At 39.5% G+C, this 23,441-nt stretch overlaps 1 protein-coding gene across 10 annotated transcripts in view; it reads right to left on the reverse strand.

Annotated features, from left to right (window-relative positions):
- The window catches only part of LOC124606955 (liprin-beta-1), a 931,859-nt gene that overhangs the window by 57,947 nt on the left and 850,471 nt on the right, over positions 1-23,441 (reverse strand). For all 10 annotated transcript variants that reach the window (XM_047139091.1, XM_047139092.1, XM_047139089.1 and 7 more), the window contains 4 exons: positions 19,244-19,382; positions 14,035-14,175; positions 7,618-7,780; positions 1,244-1,516 (listed from right to left, as the gene is read on the reverse strand). In XM_047139091.1, the coding sequence (XP_046995047.1) occupies positions 1,244-1,516; positions 7,618-7,780; positions 14,035-14,175; positions 19,244-19,382 (716 nt within the window). The remainder of the gene's footprint in view (positions 1-1,243; positions 1,517-7,617; positions 7,781-14,034; positions 14,176-19,243; positions 19,383-23,441) is intronic.

Here is a 23,441-nt window from a genome sequence, read left to right on the forward strand (position 1 = left end):
CTTGTTTAACAGCTGACCATTCGCAACTTCCCTCTCCAGTGTACCCTGGATACATGCTGTAGGATTCTTAACTAGTGACCTTGCTCACTATTCCTTGTATTTGATGCTTTCTTTAACATGTGCGAAATTCGTTGACTAGATTAGCTCAGACTAGATGGACATTATTGTCCACGAAAAAGAAATCTGAACCAACTGCACATCTAAAAAATATACATGTAGCTGCAGTACGTAATACTTCTTCCTATGGCCACTAACAGTATTTATGTGACCACTAACAAAGGTGTGAAGCTGCAACGCTCATCAAGCATGACTTAATTCCACACCAGGGCCATACTACGATCATATTGGTCTCTTTCCAAGATGTTTCCAGTCAGATGAATTTACAGCGAGAATAATTCTGTAAACTGAAGTAGGATTCATCTGTTAAAAGTACATCCCACCATTCATTCATGACCCCTTCTCAGTGCTGCTGATTCCATTATGAAGAAAGAGTTGTCTCTGCACTACTATAGGCATGACACAGGCACTGAATATAAGCAGACGCACAAATGCTCTGAGTCCCTGACCTGCATCTGTTGGCTATCTGCAGTTTCTCTGCCAGCTGTAATCTCTGTGCACAATAATTTTGTAGCCATAAGCTGGTCTTGCTGTGAAGTTATTACTCTTTGTCAAACTGTCATTAGGTCTACACATCGGTCCTGTCATAAAGTGATTGCATTTAATCAAACAAATATTTGCTACAGAGAACATTTACTGGGTTTCACACTGTTGCAAAAACCTTGAAATGACAATCTTTGATACATTCAATGCTACTGAAACCTTGATCAATCTCTGACCAGCATCAAAACATCTGTGGATTTTATCCAGTAAAACAGGGTCCACAAAGTAATTTTGGGATATTACAAGGTAAACTTCACCAAAAGACTACACTTTGGCATAACAGAAGTCCAGATTCAACTGACATCTTGGGTCTAATGCACCGATTCTGATGTTATAGTAAAAAATTAAGACATTCTAATTATAGCTTCAGGTTATAGTGCTACACAAATTTGCATGTGTTCATTGTAGGTTATCAGAGCCCAAGTAGTGAAATGTTCATTTATTTTATCCAACAGAATCTTTTCCTGTATTTTACATTAACTAAAAGTACTTAGTGGTTCGCTGGAAGGAATCAGAACAATTATGAGTACCTAGTACTTCATTATGACAACAGTACATTCTTTTCTAAGGCATTTCAACTCACCTGAATTCCTCTCCGTAAACTAGCAACATGAAGGCTAGAAGTAACATGCAGCAAAGCAAGATCTTGCTCAGCAAGCCGGTGAAGCACGCGGCCATCCACCCTTGCTGCTAAGAATACCTCTTTGTGCTGAGGCAAACCAGCATCATCCAGCCACCGCAAAACCCATGCAGAGTCTAGGTGCCCAGCTGCTGCCAGCAGGGGATCAGCACGAGCAGCAGGGCTCTCAGATACTGAAGCCAGTGCCAACAGCAGCTTTTTTCGGTGCAGTGGATTCTGTAACATGAACAGTAATATTTGTGGTGTCTCTAATACAATAAGCATTTGACAGGAGACCTAAATCTCTTTCAATGCAGTGATATGTATATAGTCTGTTTCATATTAATGTCAAATGTTCATGATCTCTCAATAACAATGGACAAAAACTAATGTTTCTCCAATATTAGTTTTACTTCTACTTTCATTTCATGTATTTCTTCCAAGTGCAGTTAAATGTGTGCTCTCTCTCTCTCTCTCTCTCTCTCTCTCTCTCGATACTAGGAAAGTCATTGTCTGAAGAAAATGTACTTCATACTTCTACAAAAATTAAATGAAATTAATGTTACAATACCAGGAACTTTTGAACAACCAAGTACTTTCCTTAGCTTTAGTGTTCATCACGAAAGGACCTTCACAAAATCTCACAAATGTCAAATAGATTTCACAGGCTGGGTAAAACAGTTTAAAGGTCAGAGGAAGGCAATGGCATAGCACCTCTGATAGGACCTATGGTACATAATAATTGGCAAATGTACCCTCTAAGATGTGGTTCACGAACTCTATCAACACCCAATCAGTGAAGGACAGGGTGAATCCTTGTTGGCAGCTACCTGTTTGCAATTTCTCTCTCCAGTGTATCCTGAACACATTCTGTAGGATTCTTAATTAGTGACCTCACTGACTACTTGTATTTGATAACTTCTTTCACTTGTGCGAAATTCATTGTCTAGAGTAGCTCAAAGTAGGTAGAAATTGCTGTCCATGAGAAGGAAATGTGAATGGACTCCACATCTGAAAAAATAAGCATGTGGTTGCAGTACATAATATCTTTTCCTATGGTCATTAACAGTATTTATCTGATGACTAACAAAAGTGTGAAGCTGCAAACACTCATCAACCCTCATGTAATTCCACACCAGGGCCACACTACCATGATACTAGTCCCTTTCCAAGGCGTTTCCACTGAGATGAATTTAGAGCAAGAATAATTCTGTAAACCTGTAATAGGATTCACCTGTGAAAAGCACATCCCACCACTCACTCATAGCCCCACCTCCATGTTGCTGACTCCACAATGAATAGGGTTTTATCTACTCTAGTATAAGCAGCACATGCACACTGAGTATAAAGCAGACAGACAACTGCTCTGAGTCTCTGAAATACAATTGTTGGTTATTTTATCTCCCCTGGCAGCTGTAAGCTCTGCAGACAATGATGTAGACATTGTTGAACTGTATCATGCTGCTAGGGCCATATGTTGGTCCTGTTATGAAGTCATTACTCCTAGTCAGACTGTCGTGCATTCAAGTTTGTATGTTGGTCCTGTCAGTAGGAATTCAAATAAAAACTAACATCAATAAAAGATATCAGTCCTTGAATTCCCACTTGTGCCATCTAATTAAGAATAGAGATCATTCATTTTGTTAAAAGGTTCTATTGTTAATATGAAGTTACTCTATCTTAATAAAATCTGAAATTGGCACTGGTCAAAATCTGAAATTGGCACTGGTCCTTTGAAAGAACATGACTATGTGGTCACATGTTCAAGAAAGTTTTATTGAAAAATCAAATAAATGTTTTTCTTACTGTATTTCTCCACTGTATTAAGTATTTCTTGTATTTGCATTATCTTTTTGTTATGTCATAAGACTTTGCCAGTATCCAGAAAAGTGTTTTTCTTACTAAGTTCCAGTTAAAGGAATTAAATGTTCCATGGATTTCTCTTGTGCAATGGTTGTGTTTTATAGGATTCATTTACAACAATGTTTTTAAATAATTTTTTTCTGCAAATGTTACTGTCATGCAAACTTGTGTGCTTTCAATATTCTTCTTGCAGGCATGTGCAGTCATCTCTCCCCCTCCACTCACCCAAATATGAGTGTATCCCTCTTTAAATATGTATCCTCAATGCAAGAAACACGCCATTCTTGTCTAATGTTTCTGGTTTCTGCTGGTTTCACATTCTTCGCACTTAATTCAATGGAGTTCTCAAATTTTCTTGAACATAATCATTAAACAAGCACTAACTGAGCCAACACAACAGTGGTTTGGCTATGGTGCTTCCTTCTTGTTATGCTTCAGCTTACAGTATTACCTGTGTCATTACAGTTTCTTTGAAAACATCAAATGTTACATCTTTTTTGTGTGCGGTCAAAACTTTTTGCAATCACTTTCGAGAAAGCTACCATAACTAGGCTCATTCATCATCACTTGTTTGTACGAAAGATAATTCATCACTGGCAAACTAATAATAAAACTTACCTGCTGTCTTTATGAAATTTTTACTAGGCCATGTACATTTCAAAGTGAAAACATCATCAGAACTTCCTATTGTTACATGAGAAGTTTCACAGCCCTGTCAACATGCTAAGAATGACTGTTTGTGTGTTGCAGATATATCATTCCCACAGATGAAGTGAATGGACTATTTTGTGCATGATGACCTGTTTCCATTCACAACTTTGACCACTGTTTCATTTCTGTTATTTAGGGATGGAAGAAAGTTTCATACACAGTAACAAGACACACAGAATCATCTGGATTCTTTACAAAATAGTCCAGACATACACTTTCTTAGCGAGTAATTAACAAATGCAATAGCTATGTCTCATTAAACTTACTCATGGTTAATTCTTCATGTAAAATGCAATACTCTCTTCATTCTGTTACTGTTATGATGGTGGTGAGCAATTTAAAAACCAAGGAGTTCTTAATTCCTAGACACACCGTGTTCTGAAAAACCGACATTGCGTACTCTAATACCATGACCTCCTATCTCCCAATGCAAACTGACTTTTACTGGCTACACTGGATAAGTATTAACTTCCATTTGGCTCCTGCTAACCCTTGTTATCTTAATTCATGCTTTTGCTTTATACAACACAGAATATTACATTGAAAGATGTATAAAAATTAATACTGTCACATCGTAACTACAATCAAGTCTAAATCCGAAAGCAGTGTCGTCAATGAAATACGACATTTAGCACTGAAAGTATGTCATCAAGGACACCAAAGTACAAACTGAACAGAACTGCCTGTTGGACAGAGAGTGTTGCAATTTATGCAGACTTGAAATACAACAACAATATACAAACATTACAAAACAAGACATTTCAAGAACCTTCAGACTTGGAATGGCAACCTGCGGCACACCAGCCAACGACATCTACTGCTACTCCACATTGCTTCAGTACAGCTCACACCAATATACTGGTAGCCAATAAAATTTTGCTATGCATTTTCCCGTCCACTTTTAAAAAATGATTATGAAAACTATAACAGAATAAAATAGTTTGAAAAAAGGTTCAGATGAAAATGAAATTGTTTCATTTTCCACGTAATTTTAAATTTAAGTTCTCAAAAATTACTTAACCTGTACTGCTAGACAATATCATGTGGTTCATTTAACTTCAAATAATTGTCAAAACAGGTGGTATGTGTAGCCCACTAATGTGGTAAGAAATGATGAGGGGGGATGAGGAGGGGCTTAATTAAAATGTGGCATCATAAAAATATAATAATAATATTACAATAAAAATACAATTTATCAATACTGAATAATCATTGCAAATCCTGGAATAACATAATTTTAGGGCATTGTAAAGATTACTCTTCTGAATAAGTCATGTAAAAATATTGAGGTTTACAATTTATGAATGACAGTTTTGGGCTTAATAACAAATTTTAACAGTTTAACACATTTTGCAACTGTTACAATTTTTTATCATCAACAGGCTGCTTGCAAATTACCTATTACTATGAGCTTTAAATACATTCACTGCCTATTTATTTTGGAGGAAGACATAACTCGTATGGAGAGTAAAAAGGATTTACAGTTAAAATTATTTTGTGATTTTCAGTTAAAATTATTCTGATATTATTAATTTCACATCTGAACGACACACTATGTGTTTTAAGAAGCACCAACTGTTTCCTGTTGTGGATACACAATTTTATCAGTTCACAGATAGTTCCTCTAATACTCAGTTTCCACAACTCACCAAGTAGTATGGTGATGTTAAAACAGTAATTTGCGCTAGATTGCATGGTTCTATTTTCTTAAACAAACACTGCTGCACGAAAACTATTTTGCAAGTTACAGTACACGCTACTTGCAAAATTTCTGTTGGTTTCTCTCTACCTTTTTATGCCCCAGTAAAATAGCACAAATTATTTCATGGGTGGCCCAAAACTGACTTTTGTAACAGATCATGAGACTTCCAACTTTAACTAATAGTGGGTTTTTTCGCATTACTTACTGTGCATAAGAATGCCTCATGCACCTGGATATTTATCTGTATCCTGATTTCATATAAGTTGGCAATTCCTGCTGAAGCTGGCAATTCTACATTTACATGTACACACATACTCCACAAGCCAGCATACAATGTATAGCAGGGGGCACCTTGTACCACTACTACTCAATTCCATACCTATTCCACTCACAAACACAGCAAGAGAAAACAACTGTCTATTTGTCTCCATACAAACCCTATTTTCTCTTATGCTGCCTTTGCAGTAACAGTTACAAATGCCTTTTCTATAAATTTTCTCAGTAGTGCTTCATGAAAAGAATCTCTTTCCTCCAAGAATTCCCATTTAAGTTGACAAAGCATTTCCGGAATACTCGCTTGATGATCAAACATACAGGTAATAGGTCTAGCAGCATTGTTTCTGAACTGCTTTGGTGTCTTCCTTTGATCTGACCTATTGGGGATCCTACACACTTCAGCAGTATCCAAGCTGGCTACCACCCACTCCTGGCACCCGATCCACTCTCAGTGCTTGCATCTGCTCCCAAAGTATGCAACTGTAAGCCTAAACTCCATCCAGAGAGTAAACTCCATCGACAGAATCCATCGACATCCACAATGGTGGTCTAGATGCAGTAAAGAGGGGTGTAGGGGATTGGCACATCACTCCCAACCACTATCACTTTTTGCGAGCTGGAGCAAATTGATGCCAATTAAGGAGTCACTTCACCGATCCACTAATCGGTGAGGTGGCTCCTTAATTGGCATCATGAGGCTGAGTGCACCCAATTCCAGTTCTCTAACCAAGGAAAAATTCCAGGCAATACCGCAAATCGAAGACAGGTCCTCCACATGGCAATTAGGCGCACTGACCGCTCAGCTGCAGGAGTTTGCAACTGCTCCCAAAGTTTGCTTGCGGCAACACCCGAAGTTTGTACACAACTGCACATAAAATTTGAAAAATCACTCAGACTTCAAAAATCACTTGAAGCTGATTAGTTCAGTGCATATGTGCCATTTTCTGTGGGTGCTTATTTATTTCTTAATATATGTCAGCAATGTCTTAGCTTGCATGGTTGTTTTCTTTTGTAGGCTTGAAGGATAGAAAGCAAGATACTTTTTCTTCTTTTTCTTTTTTTTTTCAGTATCATTCTTTGGTTTCTTATCTTGAAATCTACCACGAATACATGTTTTATATATTTATCCTTTTTAACAGATGCACTGGTAGCACTAGTGTATACTAATAAATAACTGGAAAATATATGACACAACCAAAAATAAATTCTTTGCTACTACTGATTCTCACTTGGTAAATAAGAACTTCATAAACTTAGGGTGGAACTACACATGCACAAATCATTCTGCTCTGTTTTACCGAACTAGCTAGAAATCTAGATGATGTTTCTAAACAATGCATTAATTCTGCTTCAAAACTTAGTAGTTACATTAAACTATGTTAGGGTACCAAAAGTAAGTAGGATTCAAAATAACTAATGAAGTTAACTGCTTGCATTGAATGTTTGCTTGTGATGTCTTTCTGAAAATAAACAACAAAGATTTTCAATCGTCTCTGTTACCGAACTTTTCAGTCTTCTATTTTTAAAGCATGTGGCTTATAACTGTATCCACTCTCCCTTTCCCAGTCAATTAAGTAGAAAATTGAGTAATCATTAATAAGAATTTGTACAGTCCATTTAAATCAAGATGCTGATAAACTCTAAAATAAAGACTCTATGTTTTCTATTTAATATTCATGAAATATCTCAATGGCAAAATTCAACTTCATTCATTCATTTTCCTGTCCAGAGCTTCTGCTGCTATGGTACCCACATTCTAATCACAAAAATTTGTGAAAACCCTAACCTTTATTCCAAGCTCCTTTTCAATCTCTTGCTGTGATGCAGCCAACAGTTGTGCACCACTCTTGACCCACCGCTTTGCCTCAATAGCGTAGCATTCTAAGCCCATTTCTGTCAACCAGCGGGCAACGGAGTCACTATCCCATTGAGCAAAAGGTCCATCAGGTCTGTAAAATAAAACCACAGTTACACTTTATCAAACACAGAACTGGCAGCAGCTTAAAACATTATGTCCCTCTGTGACACACAAACTTAATGCATCTAGAACTACATGAAAATGAAGACGGCCTGTTATACAGAAAAATCCAAGAGACAGAGATCTAAGAGAAAGCATTAGTATACACAAAAGTAAAAACTTACTCTTACCAGTAATATTCAAAATAAAGCTACGCCTGTGAATGTTCTGGATTGTGTCAGCCTGTTCGGTTGTATTTCTGATTACTATTTTTCTGTAAAAGTGCTTATTTACAGAACTCCATTTCCACTGTTTTATTTATTGTTAAATTATTTAAGAATTTGTCCCTCTAGTACAATAACTCTTTCAGAACTGCTGGAAAAATGTTATACAATGAAGTCCAGCTAAATGTCCATCATATCACAATACTAACTCCAGTAGCATGTGTCCATGGAACGGTGCTTGTGAGGCGTGGTGCCTTATATTGGTCTTGTCTAGAGCCTGTGTATCGGTAGAATGACTCATGGGTGCATGGTCTGAAGCGGGTTCAGTTGAGTATGTAGTTCTAATTTACATCCACCAGAGTACAGTAGCAGACAGAGACATTCAAGAAACAGGTCAAGAGAATGTTTTTGTGAATTGTTCTGTTTATTTCTTGAAGGCTTTATTTATGTTTGTACAGTTTTGTATATGCTTTTACTAGTGTGAATGATGCGTGAATGTGGTCTAAAGTACATATGTAGATCATTGTTCTACTAATGAACGCTGTAGTGTGAACAAGTTTTAAGACAGTGTGAATGCAGACGATAGGGAATTTTGTATAATTATATGTTAAGTAAGTTTATGGTAAAAAGAAAGCTATTTGAGTGTAAATGAAAATAGTTAATAACAAAGTATAAACAAAATATCAGAATATTAAATATTTATTTCAGGAAAAATTACAGTTCGAAAGTTTGTTATTTGTTGATTGGTTATTCATGAAAAGTGCGGACTAACGTGGGAGAATACTGGTTCTCTATTGGCCTTAAAGAAAACTCACCAATCAGAACAGAGTATTCTTTGCACATCTTTTCTCTTGGAGATAAAGAATGCTTACAGCAGTCTAGGCAGTTGGAGCCCAGCATTTCAATGGTATGGTCATGTATAGTATGAGCTCCGAAGTAAGTTATGATTTGCCAGTTTTAGTTGTGCTACATGCCTCAAAAGTGCTTTAAAGTGAAGCCATATTTATTCCAGTGTTTTTTTTAAGAAAGTATGGATTTTTTTGTATATGAGAAAAGACAGTAATTCTGCATTGTATATTGAGCAAAAACCTGAATGCATTACACACTGATAAACTTAATAGTGTGGTGAGCATTTTCATTTAAGAACAATCTGTGTTTAGTAGCTGTTCAGATTTTGGGAAATACATTAGCATAAATTTGCTAATGTGAATGAAAGGGTTTGTGCATAACTGTGTTAGGATTAGCACGGGCTTGGCAGTGAACCTGTAACTCTAAACTTCAGAATATACCGAAGTTCTGCCAGTATTTCCACCTTTCATTCAAAATTAAGACCTTTTCCCAATTTTTAGAATAGTTACATTGTATGCAGCCTGGTGCGAGTTGCAGTACAGAAGGTTTCTGCTTGGCTTTCCTACGGCTATCTGCTGCAATGAGTTCACAGATAGGTGCAGGTAAAAGGACAAAAATGAACTACTCCGCTGCACATGGTGCATCTGTGCCAGGAAAACAGTTAAAAAGCCATAGTACATAGAAACAGTGGTTGAGAGAAATTTTGTGAAAGACCATATACTGAATGATAATGAATACTTAGTGCATTGGTATATGCAGATAATTGAACGGAACCCATTTCGAGTCACCAGAGAGACTAACAAGAAAGAAGATGATGCTACACAGTCACAATAACAACAAGAGGACATCGAAGCAGCAGATGGTCATCATAGCTGTATCAATGAGCAGCAGTACGGAAGGGCAGTACTTCCAACTTACACGACGAGCAGGGACCAAATTTTGCACTTAAGAAATCATTCAAGCAGGATGATAGTGCAAACATACCTTCATTTGACCACAGCACACACTCATGTATGGAGGGTGTAGTAAAAGGCATCCCTGTATAGAGGAGTAACTGCAAGAGTAAATAATAGGTAAGTTGCCAGGTCCAGGTGGAATCCAATTTGGTTTTACAAAGAGTACTCTACAGCACTGGCACCATATTTAGCTTGCATTTATCATGAATTTCCTGACCAGTGCAAAGTCCCAAGCGACTGAAAAAAAAGCACAGGTGACATTTGAATATAAGACTGGTACGAGAACTGACCCCCAAAAATTACAGACCACATCAGTATGCTGCAGAATTCTTGAACAAATATAATAAAGTTCCTTGAGATGGAAAGCTTTTGTCCACAAATCAGCATCTTTTAGAAAGCATCACTGGTGTGAAACTCAGCTTCCCCTCTTCTCAGATGATATATGGTGAACTATGGATGGCGGACTACAGGCAAATTCCATATTCCTAGATTTCCGAAAAGCACTTGACATGGTGCCCCAATGCTGGCTGTTAACAAAGGTACAAGCATACGTAATAGGTTCCCTTATATGTGAGTGGCTTGAATACTTCTTAAAATACAATATCATCGATGGCAGGTATTCAGAGACAAGGGTGTCACCAGGAGCGCCCCATGGAATTGTGATAGGATCACTATTATTTTCTGTATACATAAATGACCTGACAGACAGGGTGAGCAGCAATCTGCAGCTGTTTGCTGGAAAGGTAGGTGGTTCCCTACCCTCTGACTCCTACCCTTGTAACTGCCCCCGGTGTAAAACCTGTCCCATGCACCCTCCCACCACCACCTACTCCAGTCCTGTAACCCGGAAGGTGTACACGATCAAAGACAGAGCCACGTGTGAAAGCACCCACGAGATTTGGCAACTAATGTGCCTACACTGTGAAGCCGTCTATGTGGGAATGACCAGCAACAAACTGTCCATTCGCATGAACGGACACAGGCAGACAGTGTTTGTTGGTAATGAGGATCACTCTGTAGTTAAACATGCCTTGGTGCACGGCCAGCACATATTGGCGCAGTATTACACCGTCTGGGTTATCTGGATACTTCCCACTGGCACCAACCTATCAGAACTCTGGAGATGGGAACTTCACCTTCAATATATTCTCTCTTCCCGTTACCCACCAGGCCTCAACCTCCACTAATTTCAAGTTGCCGCCCCTCGTTCCTCACCTGTCATTCAACAACATCTTTGCCTCTGTACTTCCACCTCGACTGACATCTCTGTCCAACCTCTTTGCATTTACATATGTCTGCCTGTGTCTGTATATGTGCAGATGGATGTGTGCGTGCGCGCGTGTGTGTGTGTGTGTGTGTGTGTGTGTGTGTGTGTGTGTGTGTGTGTGTGTGCGCGCGCGCGCAAGTGTATACCTGTCCTTTTTTCCCCCCTAAAGTAAGTCTTTCCGCTCCCGGATTGGAATGACTCCTTACCCTCTCCCTTAAAACCCACATCCTTTCGTCTTTTCCTCTCCTTCCCTCTTTCCTGATGAAGCAACCAGGGGTTGCGAAAGCTTGAATATTTGTGTGTGTGTTTGTGTTTCTTATTGTGTCTATCAACATACCAACCCTTTCTCGTTTGGTAAGTTGAAAAATGTAAGTTAACGCAGATGAGTAGTGTGCTACTAGACACAATCAGGTCGATTAAATATCTAGGTGTAATGGTGCAAAGTGACATAAAATGGAATGAGCCTGTAAAGACTGTAGTGGGGAAGATGAAGGGTCAACTTCAGTTTGTTGGGAGGCTTTTAGGGAAGTGTGGATCGAGACTGTATATACACTAGTACTCTTGAGTACTGCTGGAATCCCAAACAGGTCAGATTAAAACAAACACTGAAGCAATTCACATGCAGACTGGTTGAGTTGTAACCAGTAGGTTTGATCAATATGCAAGTATTAAGGAGATACTTATGGAACTCAAATGGGAATCCCTGGAGGGAAGGTGAAGTTTTTGAGGAACACTACTCATAAAATTTAGAGACACGGGTTTTAAAGCTGACTGCAAAACAATCCTACTGTCGCCAATGTACATTTCATCTAAGGACCATGAAGAAAAGGTATTCCGAAATTCCACTGCCCACCAAATCTATCCAATAGCCTCGTCCGTCACCAATCCACCCCTGCTCCCAACCTCTTGCCTCAAGGGTCATATTCAAAAACTTAGATGCAAGACTTGCCCTCTAACTCATCTAGTCTAGTCTGGTCACAAGCATTGAAGATAGGGCTATCTGTGAAAGCATTCATGTGATTTACAAACTAAGCTACAACCACTGTACTGTGTTCTACAGGGGCATGACAATAAACAGGCTGTCAGCCCACATGAATGGCGACCAACAAATTGATGCCACGAGATCACCCAGTTGCTGAGCATGCTGCCCAACGCTATGTTTTCCCAATGCTATGTTCTTCACTGTAATGACTGCTTCACAGCCTGCATTATCTGGATCCTTCCTATAAACACTAGCTTTTCTGAACAGCACAGGTGCGGACTTTCCCTACAATACATCCAACGTTCCCAAGGCCCTCCTGGTCTCAAATTTTGGTTGACACTGTCCTTCATCCAGCTACCCTCTTCCCTGCTCCCACTCCAGCAGTGCACAACACTATAAATCCACCAATGCACTCAGTCTTTTTTCCCCTTCTTTATTTCCTCCTTTTCCACTCACCCCTTCCCCACCTCACCTAACCTCATGACTTCACCTAGCTGCCCTATCCTGTCCCCACCAAATGCCTGCGTGCTGGCATAAGCTGTCGCAAACACTTCGGTCAGCAATGACGTAGCAAGAAGATCGGTAGTAGATGCGGATCAAGCGCGTCTATCAGGAGAGAGGCCTAAGACATACAAGCCGCCAACACCCTCTCGACTGCAAGTATTTAGATCACCACTGCTGACTGGAGGTCCTCAGTCTCAGCCACTAGCTCACCCACTGGCACACTAACTCACATTCTAGTTCAGCATCTGTCATTCAGCGCATAGCGGAACTTGTATTTCAGCAGCAGTGAGGTTAACATGGAATATTAGTGAAGAGCTTGTACCACAACACATGGACTCTTGAAATTAAGTAGCTTCCTGTTTATGTAAATACAGAATCCTGTTAATATATGTGTGCAGTTGTGTTGTAGGAAGACAGTACCGGCCACCAAACAACATCCTCTCCCTCGATTTCTATGGTACAAGACTCTGCAGTGGCAATGAGGACACTACAGTGGCGACAAGAATACAACAGCCTGTATGCTCCCACAAGCAGCACTTTACCATCTCCCACCCCTACCCTGCTATCCCTCGCCCTCCCCGCTCCACCCAGATTGCTTCTCCCATTATGTGCAGCTGTTTGCAATTCGGCTTCAGTAACCAGAGACACTGATCTTGTGTGTGAATTATGCTCATGTGAATATGTATGGTTGTCTACTTTAGAAGAAGGCCTTTTGGCTAAAAGCTCATATGTTTAGCAGTCTTTTAGTTGGGCCTGTCTGCGACTCAACATCCCCTCTATATAGCACATAGCAACCTATCCTTTACATGATATTATCGTTATACCATCCTGCATTTTCCATTGCTCGCTCTCAGTAGAAGTCATTTATGTCAGTGAATTACTCATCTGAACCCATGTTGTTGCTTGAACGATTCCCCATTCGTGTCTGCTCAACTTACATACTTTCCTTACCGTACCTGCAATGCCGCCAGGTGGCATTCAGTCTCATGGTGGGCAGTGGTCTTAATGTTTTGGTACTACAGTGTAGGTCTTTCAGACAAATATCAGACATGTCCTATGGGATCAAGCTCAGTGAGTTCTCCTTTTAGTATGTATACATCAAAGCACCTGCTGCAGAGGTTGCTGTATAGTGCAAGGGGAATAATACAACATTAGCCACTCCCTGTTGACACAATGAACAAAATTTCAGTTACATTGCAGTGTTTTGATTAACCACATGTGTAAATATGTCTTACATAAAAACTAAGAGCCACAGCCAAAAACAAAGAGCAACAATAATAAAATACTGTTATCAGACTTAATTATTTTATTAGCATCTGCCTGATGAACTAAAATAAAAAGACTTGTATACACTACCTTTAAACTTGCCTAATTACAGAAGCAAAATAACATAAGCATATACATGAAACACAAAAGTGAAAATCATTGTAGTAAGTATATCCAGCAGTACAATCAGGTACTTACAATGGTGGAGGAGGTGGCTGTGAGTTCCAGCCAAGCCGTGGACCAGCAGTAGCACGCACACCTCCCCTCCGAAACTCTCCATCTGTCATCAAAGATGGAATTGGAAGGTCCTCTAGATTGCCTGATCCGCTACGTTTCATCCTGTAAAATATTTAGTAGTAAGCAGTTGTCATGAATATACTGCAAATAATAAAATAAAGCTGATGTCAGCTTGTGTTACTTTTGTTACTGTCTGATTTGTAATGGAAAATGTTGGTCCTCACTCCATTTCTTTGCCCTGAACATGTTAAAAATATTATGGTTTCACTTATTCCAACTTTGAGTTTGAATTTTTATTGCACTATCCAAGGAAAAATGCTTTTTAATGTATTTACACAGAAACTTCTAGGTGGGTGCAGGCAGAACGTGTGTTGCCTTTCTGTACTGACAGCATGCAAGTACAGTGTTGTTCAGGGTGTAGTTGGAGAACAATAGTGGAGCATAGCAATTGGAAAGTGGTAGGAAAAGACAAGAACTTGTGCAAATGGAACATCAAAACATACCCTGCATACAGTGGAATTATATTGTAGTGGAGGTGACAGTTTGAGACATAATATCACTGGTGTCACATTGTATGCAAGTACAGAAAAGGATGAGTCAAGTTTGTTACAAGTTCTAACAATAAGTCACATCACAAAGCAGTTAAGTAAAATTCATTAGTCACATTTACCAACAAAACAGAAATATTGGAAGTACTGTTAAATTTGGTAATGGAAATCAATTCAGTGACATTCTATTTATCCCACTATTAACAAAACCTAGTGAATATAAAAAGGCTATCACAATGAGCATGCAAACACTGTATATCTGGCTGTATCATGTGAGACTGTCCCAACTCTGCAATGAATAGTTAATTACTATGTTATAATGCACATCCTACTCTCAATTATTTAGATACAGTGATCACCATGAGCAGATAAGTGATATGAGCTTACACCAGGTGTGCAGTATAACTTTTCACTATCTATATACTTGTCAGACATTTTTTGTTACATTTGTCACTGCATGTAGGGTCTCATAATGTGAACAGTACAGCAGCAGAAAACAGTTTTAATCCTCCTTCCCAATATCATGCAGGTGTTTCAGAGTTTCTACGGAAAAGGACTGGTGAGGTTTAGGAAACGGGGAGAATTACAGAACAGTCACCCAGAACTGTGAGTCAAGGACCAAATACCAGGTGGGATGAGAAGAAAAGACTGATTGTTGGGGACTGCACATGATGAGATTTGAAAACCCGAGAGCTTAAAGGTTGAAGATAAGGTAATAAGAAAGACAGAGATACTTACAAAATGTCATGCAAGAGTGGAAAGCTAAGTGCATAATCTATGGTAAAGGTGGGGAAAAATAGACAGGTCACAAAATAACAGATATAGAAAACAAATTGGGAGTAAAGAAAGGGATAGTTACTGAGAGGAAATGCTGAGACCAAGGAAAATCACATAAATTAAGGCCAAGTGGGTGGCAAGAACCAAGAACATACTGTATTGTCAGTTTCCACCTGATGCGTTCTGAGAGGCTGGTGTCAGGAAGAAGAATCTAGGTGGCACGGAAGGTGAAACAGGCACTGAGATCACAGCTGCCATGCTGCAGACAGTGGTGTACACATTCTGCTTTTAACCCTCCATGTTTGCCAATCAGGCAAGCTGCCCACACACTATCAGCAGAATGAGCAAGCTTCTCCACTCCCATCCAAGCCAAGCTGTGTGCAACCTGTGCAGGCTACAGGAATCTTGCTTGCTTGCCTGCCTGCCTGTCTGTCTTCCCACTGTGCTAAACTACATGCCCATTTGTGCTGTGTGCTTTCACTGTAGTGTTATGGGTATGGTTTGGATGTTTTTTACCTGAGTATCAACCAATGGAAACTCCAGGAAGGAATGTCAACAATGTAGGAAAAGACAGTTGCTACTTACTGTAAAGAAGGCACGTCAAGTTGCAGACAGGCACAATTGTGTGTATGAATTGGTGTGTCTCTTTCTTTTGCTGATGAAGACTGTGGTCAAAAGCTTATTTAAGTGTCTTTTTAATTGTGCCTGTCTGCAACTTGACATGTCTTCTATACGGTAAGTAGCAATCTTTTCCTACGCTGTTGATCTTTTACCTGAGTATCACAAGACGAAGCCCAATATACTATGTGTATTCAATTTCAGTCATTGTAGTCCAGAAAATTGTGAATTTTATTTATCCCTTTTTTTTCCTTTTCAGTGTGTTTTGGGGTTAATAAATAATTAATAAAGTAAATAAATTACTTTGATGGAAATGGTTTTCTCTACAACTTCACCCTCTTTCGACTAGTACTAGCTATTCTCAATTCGAACTCCTCTTTCGACTAGTACTAGCTATTCTCAATTCGAACTATCATCAGGTCACCTGTAATACATTTTCTGTAATAGGCTGAATTGTCTCTGAAAGTCAAGAGCCTTTACCAACTAAAGTAAGATAAGCTTAATGTGTTTCAGCCAAATGTGAACACAGTTATAACAATTTTAAATGCCTTCTTATAGGATAGGATGCGTATTCCAGGTTCGCTGAATTCATTCTAAGTGGCCACAATAGTTCATTCTAATTCCCCAAATGCATTTTAGCAAACATGAAACTCATTTCACATATTATGTTAATCTAAAAAGCACATGTTTGAAGGAAGAAGATTCTCTTTCATACTAAGCTCTCTACAGGCTACGTTGTGTACCACTGGAATGTAGTTTTTAATATCCACAACCCATATTTTTTTTCCATTTCAATCCATGTTAGCCCTAAATTTAGAAAGCCTATGTGCTGGTAAATGTCCTCAAGTCCTTAGCATACATTTCCAAAAACTTGTCAACCGCTTAGTCTTTGTCCTGTTTCAAAATATTTATGCAGTGTGGAAACTGATGGTGAAATTTACAAACATGTCGTAACATTCTCGAAGTTCTCGAATGAGTGTTTAGTAATGTTTTACACAATTTGTATAACAAGACACCTACCAATTTATTTGAAGCTTTACCTATGACATACCTGGGCTCTGTTTCATGGCTGGTATACATTCCCCAATTCTTGATTTCTCCACAATCTCCTTTAAGTTTGGTACATTCATTTTGCTGCTCCAACCATTATGATAAACGAGCTGCAGTGGAACTACCTATGCAAATGTGTACCTGGCTATTCTGTAGTCATGTTTCTTCCCAAGTTGGTCCGCTTTAACCAGGTTGAGCTGTTTTAATGGTTGCAGCAGAGACAGGGGCAGGCAGGCTGGAAGAATCTGAACACCTCTGGTTGCAGAACATGCTCTGTTACAGGATATTGTTTGGCAATATACTCTCTGTCTATGCCCACTTATCCTAACTGATAACTTGGTGGTAGACATACCAAGACAAATGCCGAACAGTGTTTGTATAACAGCTGGTACACAACATCTGTCATTTCACAGGTGGCTCTCCCTTCGATAGTATATATTTTGCCAGTTGTTATCCTATCTGTTAAGTCTCCCTGACCCAGGGTCCTGGGTGACTTTTGCGAACTGTACCCATTTCCTAAACATCACCAGTCCTTTCCCTTCATCCCCCTTCCTTTCCTTTAAACCCTTCTGCCAGGAGGAGGAGCCACTGGTTCTGAAAACTTGCAAATGTCAATATCTCTGTGTATTTTCGCCTGCTGCATCTTGGTGAGTGAATTTTTTATCCCTCCAATTACATTATATGTCATTAATGAGTACCTAGATTAACAGAAATCGACTGCCATGGACAATAGTGTGTTGATGACAGATGTTGCTGCAGACTGTAATGGACTGTAACAGCAGAGATGAGCCACAGCACAACAAATCACTCATCAACTCACTGCTGAACAATATCAAGTGGTTAATGTCCAAATAACACAGAACCACCTTCTAGCTATAGGATACCACCAAAAATGTGTAGATTTGCTCACAACAAGCAGAGATTGCCACATACGCACAAAAGCATGCATTAGATACTCAAAATATGGGTAAGGAAAAAAAATTACCACCTCCATAGTTGGACGGTTCATGTTATTGCCTTCAATGCAAAAGAACATGGGTTTGATTCTTGGTGCCTCCTCACATTTTCCTGAGATAAGGTGGTCTGGAACCAGGTCCACTCAGCCTCATGAGGCCAAGAAAGGAGCTGCATCAATAAAGAAGCAATGGCATCATTTGGATTCATCTACTAGCAATAATAGATGGAGGGATTGGCAACATGCTGATCACATGTTCCACGATCATAGATCATTGTTCGTTGTGCCTTGTAGGCAGCAGTCGGCCAGTTCGAACAGGCCTCAGGCCTGATTCTTGAGTGGTGTTTATAATAAATACGGCTAAATATCACCTGGACTGATGAGGTGCAATACCAACTGGTAGACACCAATAGCAAAACACAAGAATTACACAAGCGAAAGCATTCCTTTTGCCAAAAACGTTCTGTCCAAGCAGGTGATGGTATCCTCAAGGTGAGTGAGTGTTTACACCGGATAGAATTGATATCAGCAAATGATTCAGAGCTACTCTTCAACTGAAAAACTGCACAGGTGATCTGTAGTTTGAGCAAGGCAATTCACCACTCCCAAAGTGGGTTACAATGATTTTAAGTACATTCCTACAACATGTAGACACTCATCTGTTCCCCTGTTCAAGTGAGGTGTGAATGCTCTTGACCCAGCTCCAACTTTTCTCGAGTTGTCAATGGTGGGTCTCGATGGCTGCAATTCGGCATCACATTTTGTTTCATGATGTATCACAGTTTTCACCAGAGTAAAAGGGAGTGCTATATGTTACTATATTAGGTTGCCTCCAATTCAATTCCTCATGAGTGTGTTACTACCCTCCAGCAACAGTGAATTATGCTCATCATGTTCTTTCTTTCTTCTTATCTTTCTTCCTTTTCTGATGAAGGAATTTTTAAACACTCCAGAAGCTACGACTGGGACACACTCTCAGTTACTGTTGAATCTGGATATCAGGCACTACATTTTACTGCAGCATTTATTTATTTTTCTGTGCACTATTTTTTCCTCCTAAATTACAAATTTGCAAGTTTTTCTTTCAGTCTTTAGCTTTGTTAGAAACATTATCTGCTAGGCATCAATAAATAAATAACTTGTTTTGGTGAAAATGTTGTAAGAACAAGATGGAAAAACGAAAAACAGAAATTTCTAGCATTTAGAAACCGGGCAAACATACCTGCCAAATATCTTTTTAATTCCTTTGTTTCTGGTTGCCTGGAGTGGACTTTGTTGTGGTGACAAGCTTGAGCCTACATCTTCCTCTTCCTCCTCTTCTTCTACATGTGAATCCTCAATCACAACCCTCTCAGCATCAGCTAGAAACAAAATGTGTAACAGAACAAAGTTAATTTTTTTATATGAAAGTAATATATTTTGTTAATCTACAAAGGTAAATTATGCATGCACCATGTCATCGTGCTCTGGAATATGCAGGGCATGCGGGGTTATTACCGGAGCATGACAATACCCGGAGCATGACAATACCCAAGAATGACACAAGTGCAAGATGAACATCACATACCATATAATCAAATCAGTGTACAGGATGGCAAATACCACAGAAGTGTCTTTTCTTTGTTTCTCACCCAAGCAAGAAATCTCTCAAAAAGTTGAAAGTATTTTGCCTATGTACACATAACACTTCAGCCATGAAAACATATTTGCAGTCAATGACAGAAAATAAGTGGTTAAAAACTGTAGGTTTCTCAGCCTTCAGAACTGTGTTTCAGTTAGCGCATGTGCAAATGACAATTGTACATAATCTAACAAAGAAAATAATCAATTTTTGACAATACGATGTAACTGGATAGGTAAAAAATCTACTCACCAAGCGTCAGCAGGAGAACACAGAATAAAAAAAGGTTTTACTTGTGCAAGCTTTCAGAGCCAGTGGCTTCTTCTCCTGGCAGAAGGGTTGAAAGGGACAGAATAGGAGTGAAGGGAAAGGAACAGAAGAAGTTTAGGAAAACGGGTTAAGTTTGGAAAAGTCATCCAGAACCCAGGGTCAGAGGATACTTACCTGAAGGGATGAGAAGGAAAGACTGATTGTTGGGGACACTATCAGTCTTTCCTTCTCATCCAATCCCCTGACCCCGGGTTGTGAGAGACTTTTCCAAACTCAACCCCTTTTCCTAAACTTCTCCAGTTCATTCCCCTTCACCCCTCTTATTTCCTCTTTAGCCCTTCTGCCAGAAGAAGGGGCCACTGGCTCCGAAAGCTTGCATAAGTAAAACCTTTTTTTTTATGTGTGTGTGTTCTCCTGCAGCTGCTTGGTGAGTAAATTATACATAATCTGGTGATTTATACATTAATGTCCATGTCTTTTCATTCAAGAAGCTTCTCACTTTCCTCTGCAAGTTCAAGAGGACCAATTTTTTTACTTCTGTCCATGGGAAAAATTCTCACAGAGCTGCAAGTTTCCCATCAAGAATGCTAACCATTGCATTATTATTCCATTATGTGGATTACTGTAGCTTTGTTAATGTGTACAACCATCTAGAATCATGACTACAATAGTTTCAGCTTTTCCCTGCGATTATGACACATAATTATAAATAAATACTGAGATCGACAATTAAACTTCAAACCTTAAGCTTTTCTTAACATAACCAATGCCATGTCCAATATTTACATCCTTTTTGTTACAATCATCATTGCCACATTGACTGCAGCATCCTGGAGTATACTTGATATGGCAAAACTTTTTGCTGAACAATAAACTTCTATATGGGCAGAGGGGATGGGAGCAACACAGGAGGATGTTGGTAATGCTACACAGATGACAATGCGTAAGAATATACAGGTGACAGAAGTTAAACATATGACTTCACATATGATACATATGAGGAATAGGTTCATAGCCTTGTCATCAATGATTGCTAGCTTTTTTGCTCTGTCTCAGAAATTCGTCTCTTTGTGCACTCAGTACAGAAGTACACTCATTTCACTTTGACAATTGAATAAGGTCCATTTTTATATAACCTTGATACAAATACGTCTGTTGTGGAGCTCTTTCTGCGTTGACCATGACCAGTATTCAGTGTTAGGTATAGATTATCAAATAAGAATAAAACTTTTTGGTAAGTTAAAACTGTGTTCCAAACAGGAACTCAAACCTAGGCACTGCCTTATGTGGACAGGTGCTCTACTGACCAAGCTATCAAGGTACACCTCTGAACCCTCCCTCACAGCTTTACTTCCATCAGTACCTCCTCTCCTGGTGGAAATAAAGCAGTTACGGCGGGTTGTGAGTCATGCTTGGATAGCTCTGTCAGTAGAACACCTGTCCATGAAAGACAAAATTCTGGTTTCAAATCCAAGTCTGCAACACAGTTTTAACATTCCACGAAGCTACAAATCGGTGCAGTCTCTGCAGCATAATGAAAATTCATTCTGAAAATACTGTTGCTAAGTACACTGGTGTCCAAAATTAGAGCAACAAATGGAACTTTTGCAAAGTTGTGTTTATTTTGCCACAAAACAGCATAAACTGGTGACAGTAATGAAGAAACAATGTGAAGAATACAGAATGTACACAATGTAACATGCATAATCGTAGACAAACACGTTCTTCGTTTTTTCAAGTTAATGGATTTGTGCACTCATTCTGACACATTGGTTAATGTTCTCAGTATGGGATGTGACCAACTCTGACAGCAATACAGGCCTGACGACAAAGGGGTATGCTTTGAATGATGTCATCGACCTCACGTTGAGGCAATAACAACCATTCTTCCTGCAGAGCTGCCCACAAGTCTTGGAGAGGGGTTGTGATGCTGATATGATGCAACCCATCTCTTTACTGCATCCTAGACATGCTCTATGGGATTCAAATAGGTAGAGTGCACAAGCCACACGATGCATGCAATATCTTCCATTTCCAAGAAAACATCAACCACCCGTGCTGTATGCAGTCAAGCATTATTGTCTATCAATATGAAGTTTGGGCCCACAGCACCTCGCAACAACCACACATGAGGTCCCAAGATCTCATCACAACACCTGACAGCAGTTAAGCCTCGCCAATTCACCCGTACAATTTCATGAAGAGATGTTCGACTGGTCAACATAATCTCTCTCCACACTATTAGGAATCCTCTTCAATACTGGTGTCTTTCCACAATGTTTGGGTCCCGAAATCATGTTCCATGTTCCTTCCTGGCCCAAATTATTTGAGAGTCACTCTCCAGATAACATTGGGACTCTTCTGCAAAAAGAACACTGGCCCATTGTTCGAATGTCCAGATGGCATGTTGAAGACTACCTCTAGACATTTACTTCTGTGAAGACACGTTAGAGGTACACACAGAGCAAATCCCAGACAATAAAGGCCACTCTGCCAAAGCCCTCTGTACACCATATGTCTCCATACAAAACATCCTGTGGAAGCTGCCAAGTCACATGCCAGTAGCCTTGTAGTACTAAGGCGGTACCATCAAGCCCTTACAGCCAAATAACAGTTATCTCCTCCTGATGTCACTTGTGATCGGCCCTGCCCTGGTCTTTGTGATACAGTTTTTGTCTCCATAAACTGTCACCGAATCTGAGAAACAACAGAATAATTCACATTAAGCCATTGAGCCATATCAGTTTGCGACTGCCCTGCTTCCATTCTTTCTATGGCCCTCCACAACAGAAAATCTGGTAGGCATCTTTTCCGTGTCATATTGCACTGTGGTTGTGACTGTGTACACAGCGATTGTGGATGTGGAAATACCCAGCAAATACTACCCTGTTTGAGAGGTACCCTGATGCCATCGTTGGCATCATCGTCCGTTGACCAGAATGCCGTCTTCCATGCAGAACACAATTGTATAGACATCTGTCCACAGTTGTATGATAATATCATGAATTAAACACAGAACAGGGAAATAGAGGTTTGTTGCTTTAATATTGGACACCAGTGTAACAACTATGCACTGATTTTCCTTACACTCAGAAGTGCAGACAGGAATTCTGTACTTTTTAACGAACAAGTACAGCTATAAATCCTAAAAAGTTAAGAAGATATTCTTAGTTAAAAAGTGCGCATTTTGATATTTTACTTACAATTGAAAATTTTTATATGCCCCCCCCCCCCCCCCAAAAAAAAACTGTAATTATCAACAGGAAATTTGAGTTGTTAGAGTGGCTCCATGAACAACTCACAAAATACATCTGAGAATACTAATATTAAAGAGCTTTTTAAATGAAAGGTGATGAATTTGTGAAAGAATGCACTGTGGACATGTACAGTTCTTATGTTAGCTAGCCGTCTGACTCGCCTGTGGAAAAACCAACAGCTTCTGTACATAAGAAGTTTGCACCATATTGGTCAGGCAGCAGGGAGGAGACTGGGTGGGTGGGGGGTGGGGGGTGGGGGGGTGGGGGGTGCA

The sequence above is a fragment of the Schistocerca americana genome, chromosome 3, assembly GCF_021461395.2.
Source record: "Schistocerca americana isolate TAMUIC-IGC-003095 chromosome 3, iqSchAmer2.1, whole genome shotgun sequence".
Lineage (NCBI taxonomy): Eukaryota > Metazoa > Arthropoda > Insecta > Orthoptera > Acrididae > Schistocerca > Schistocerca americana.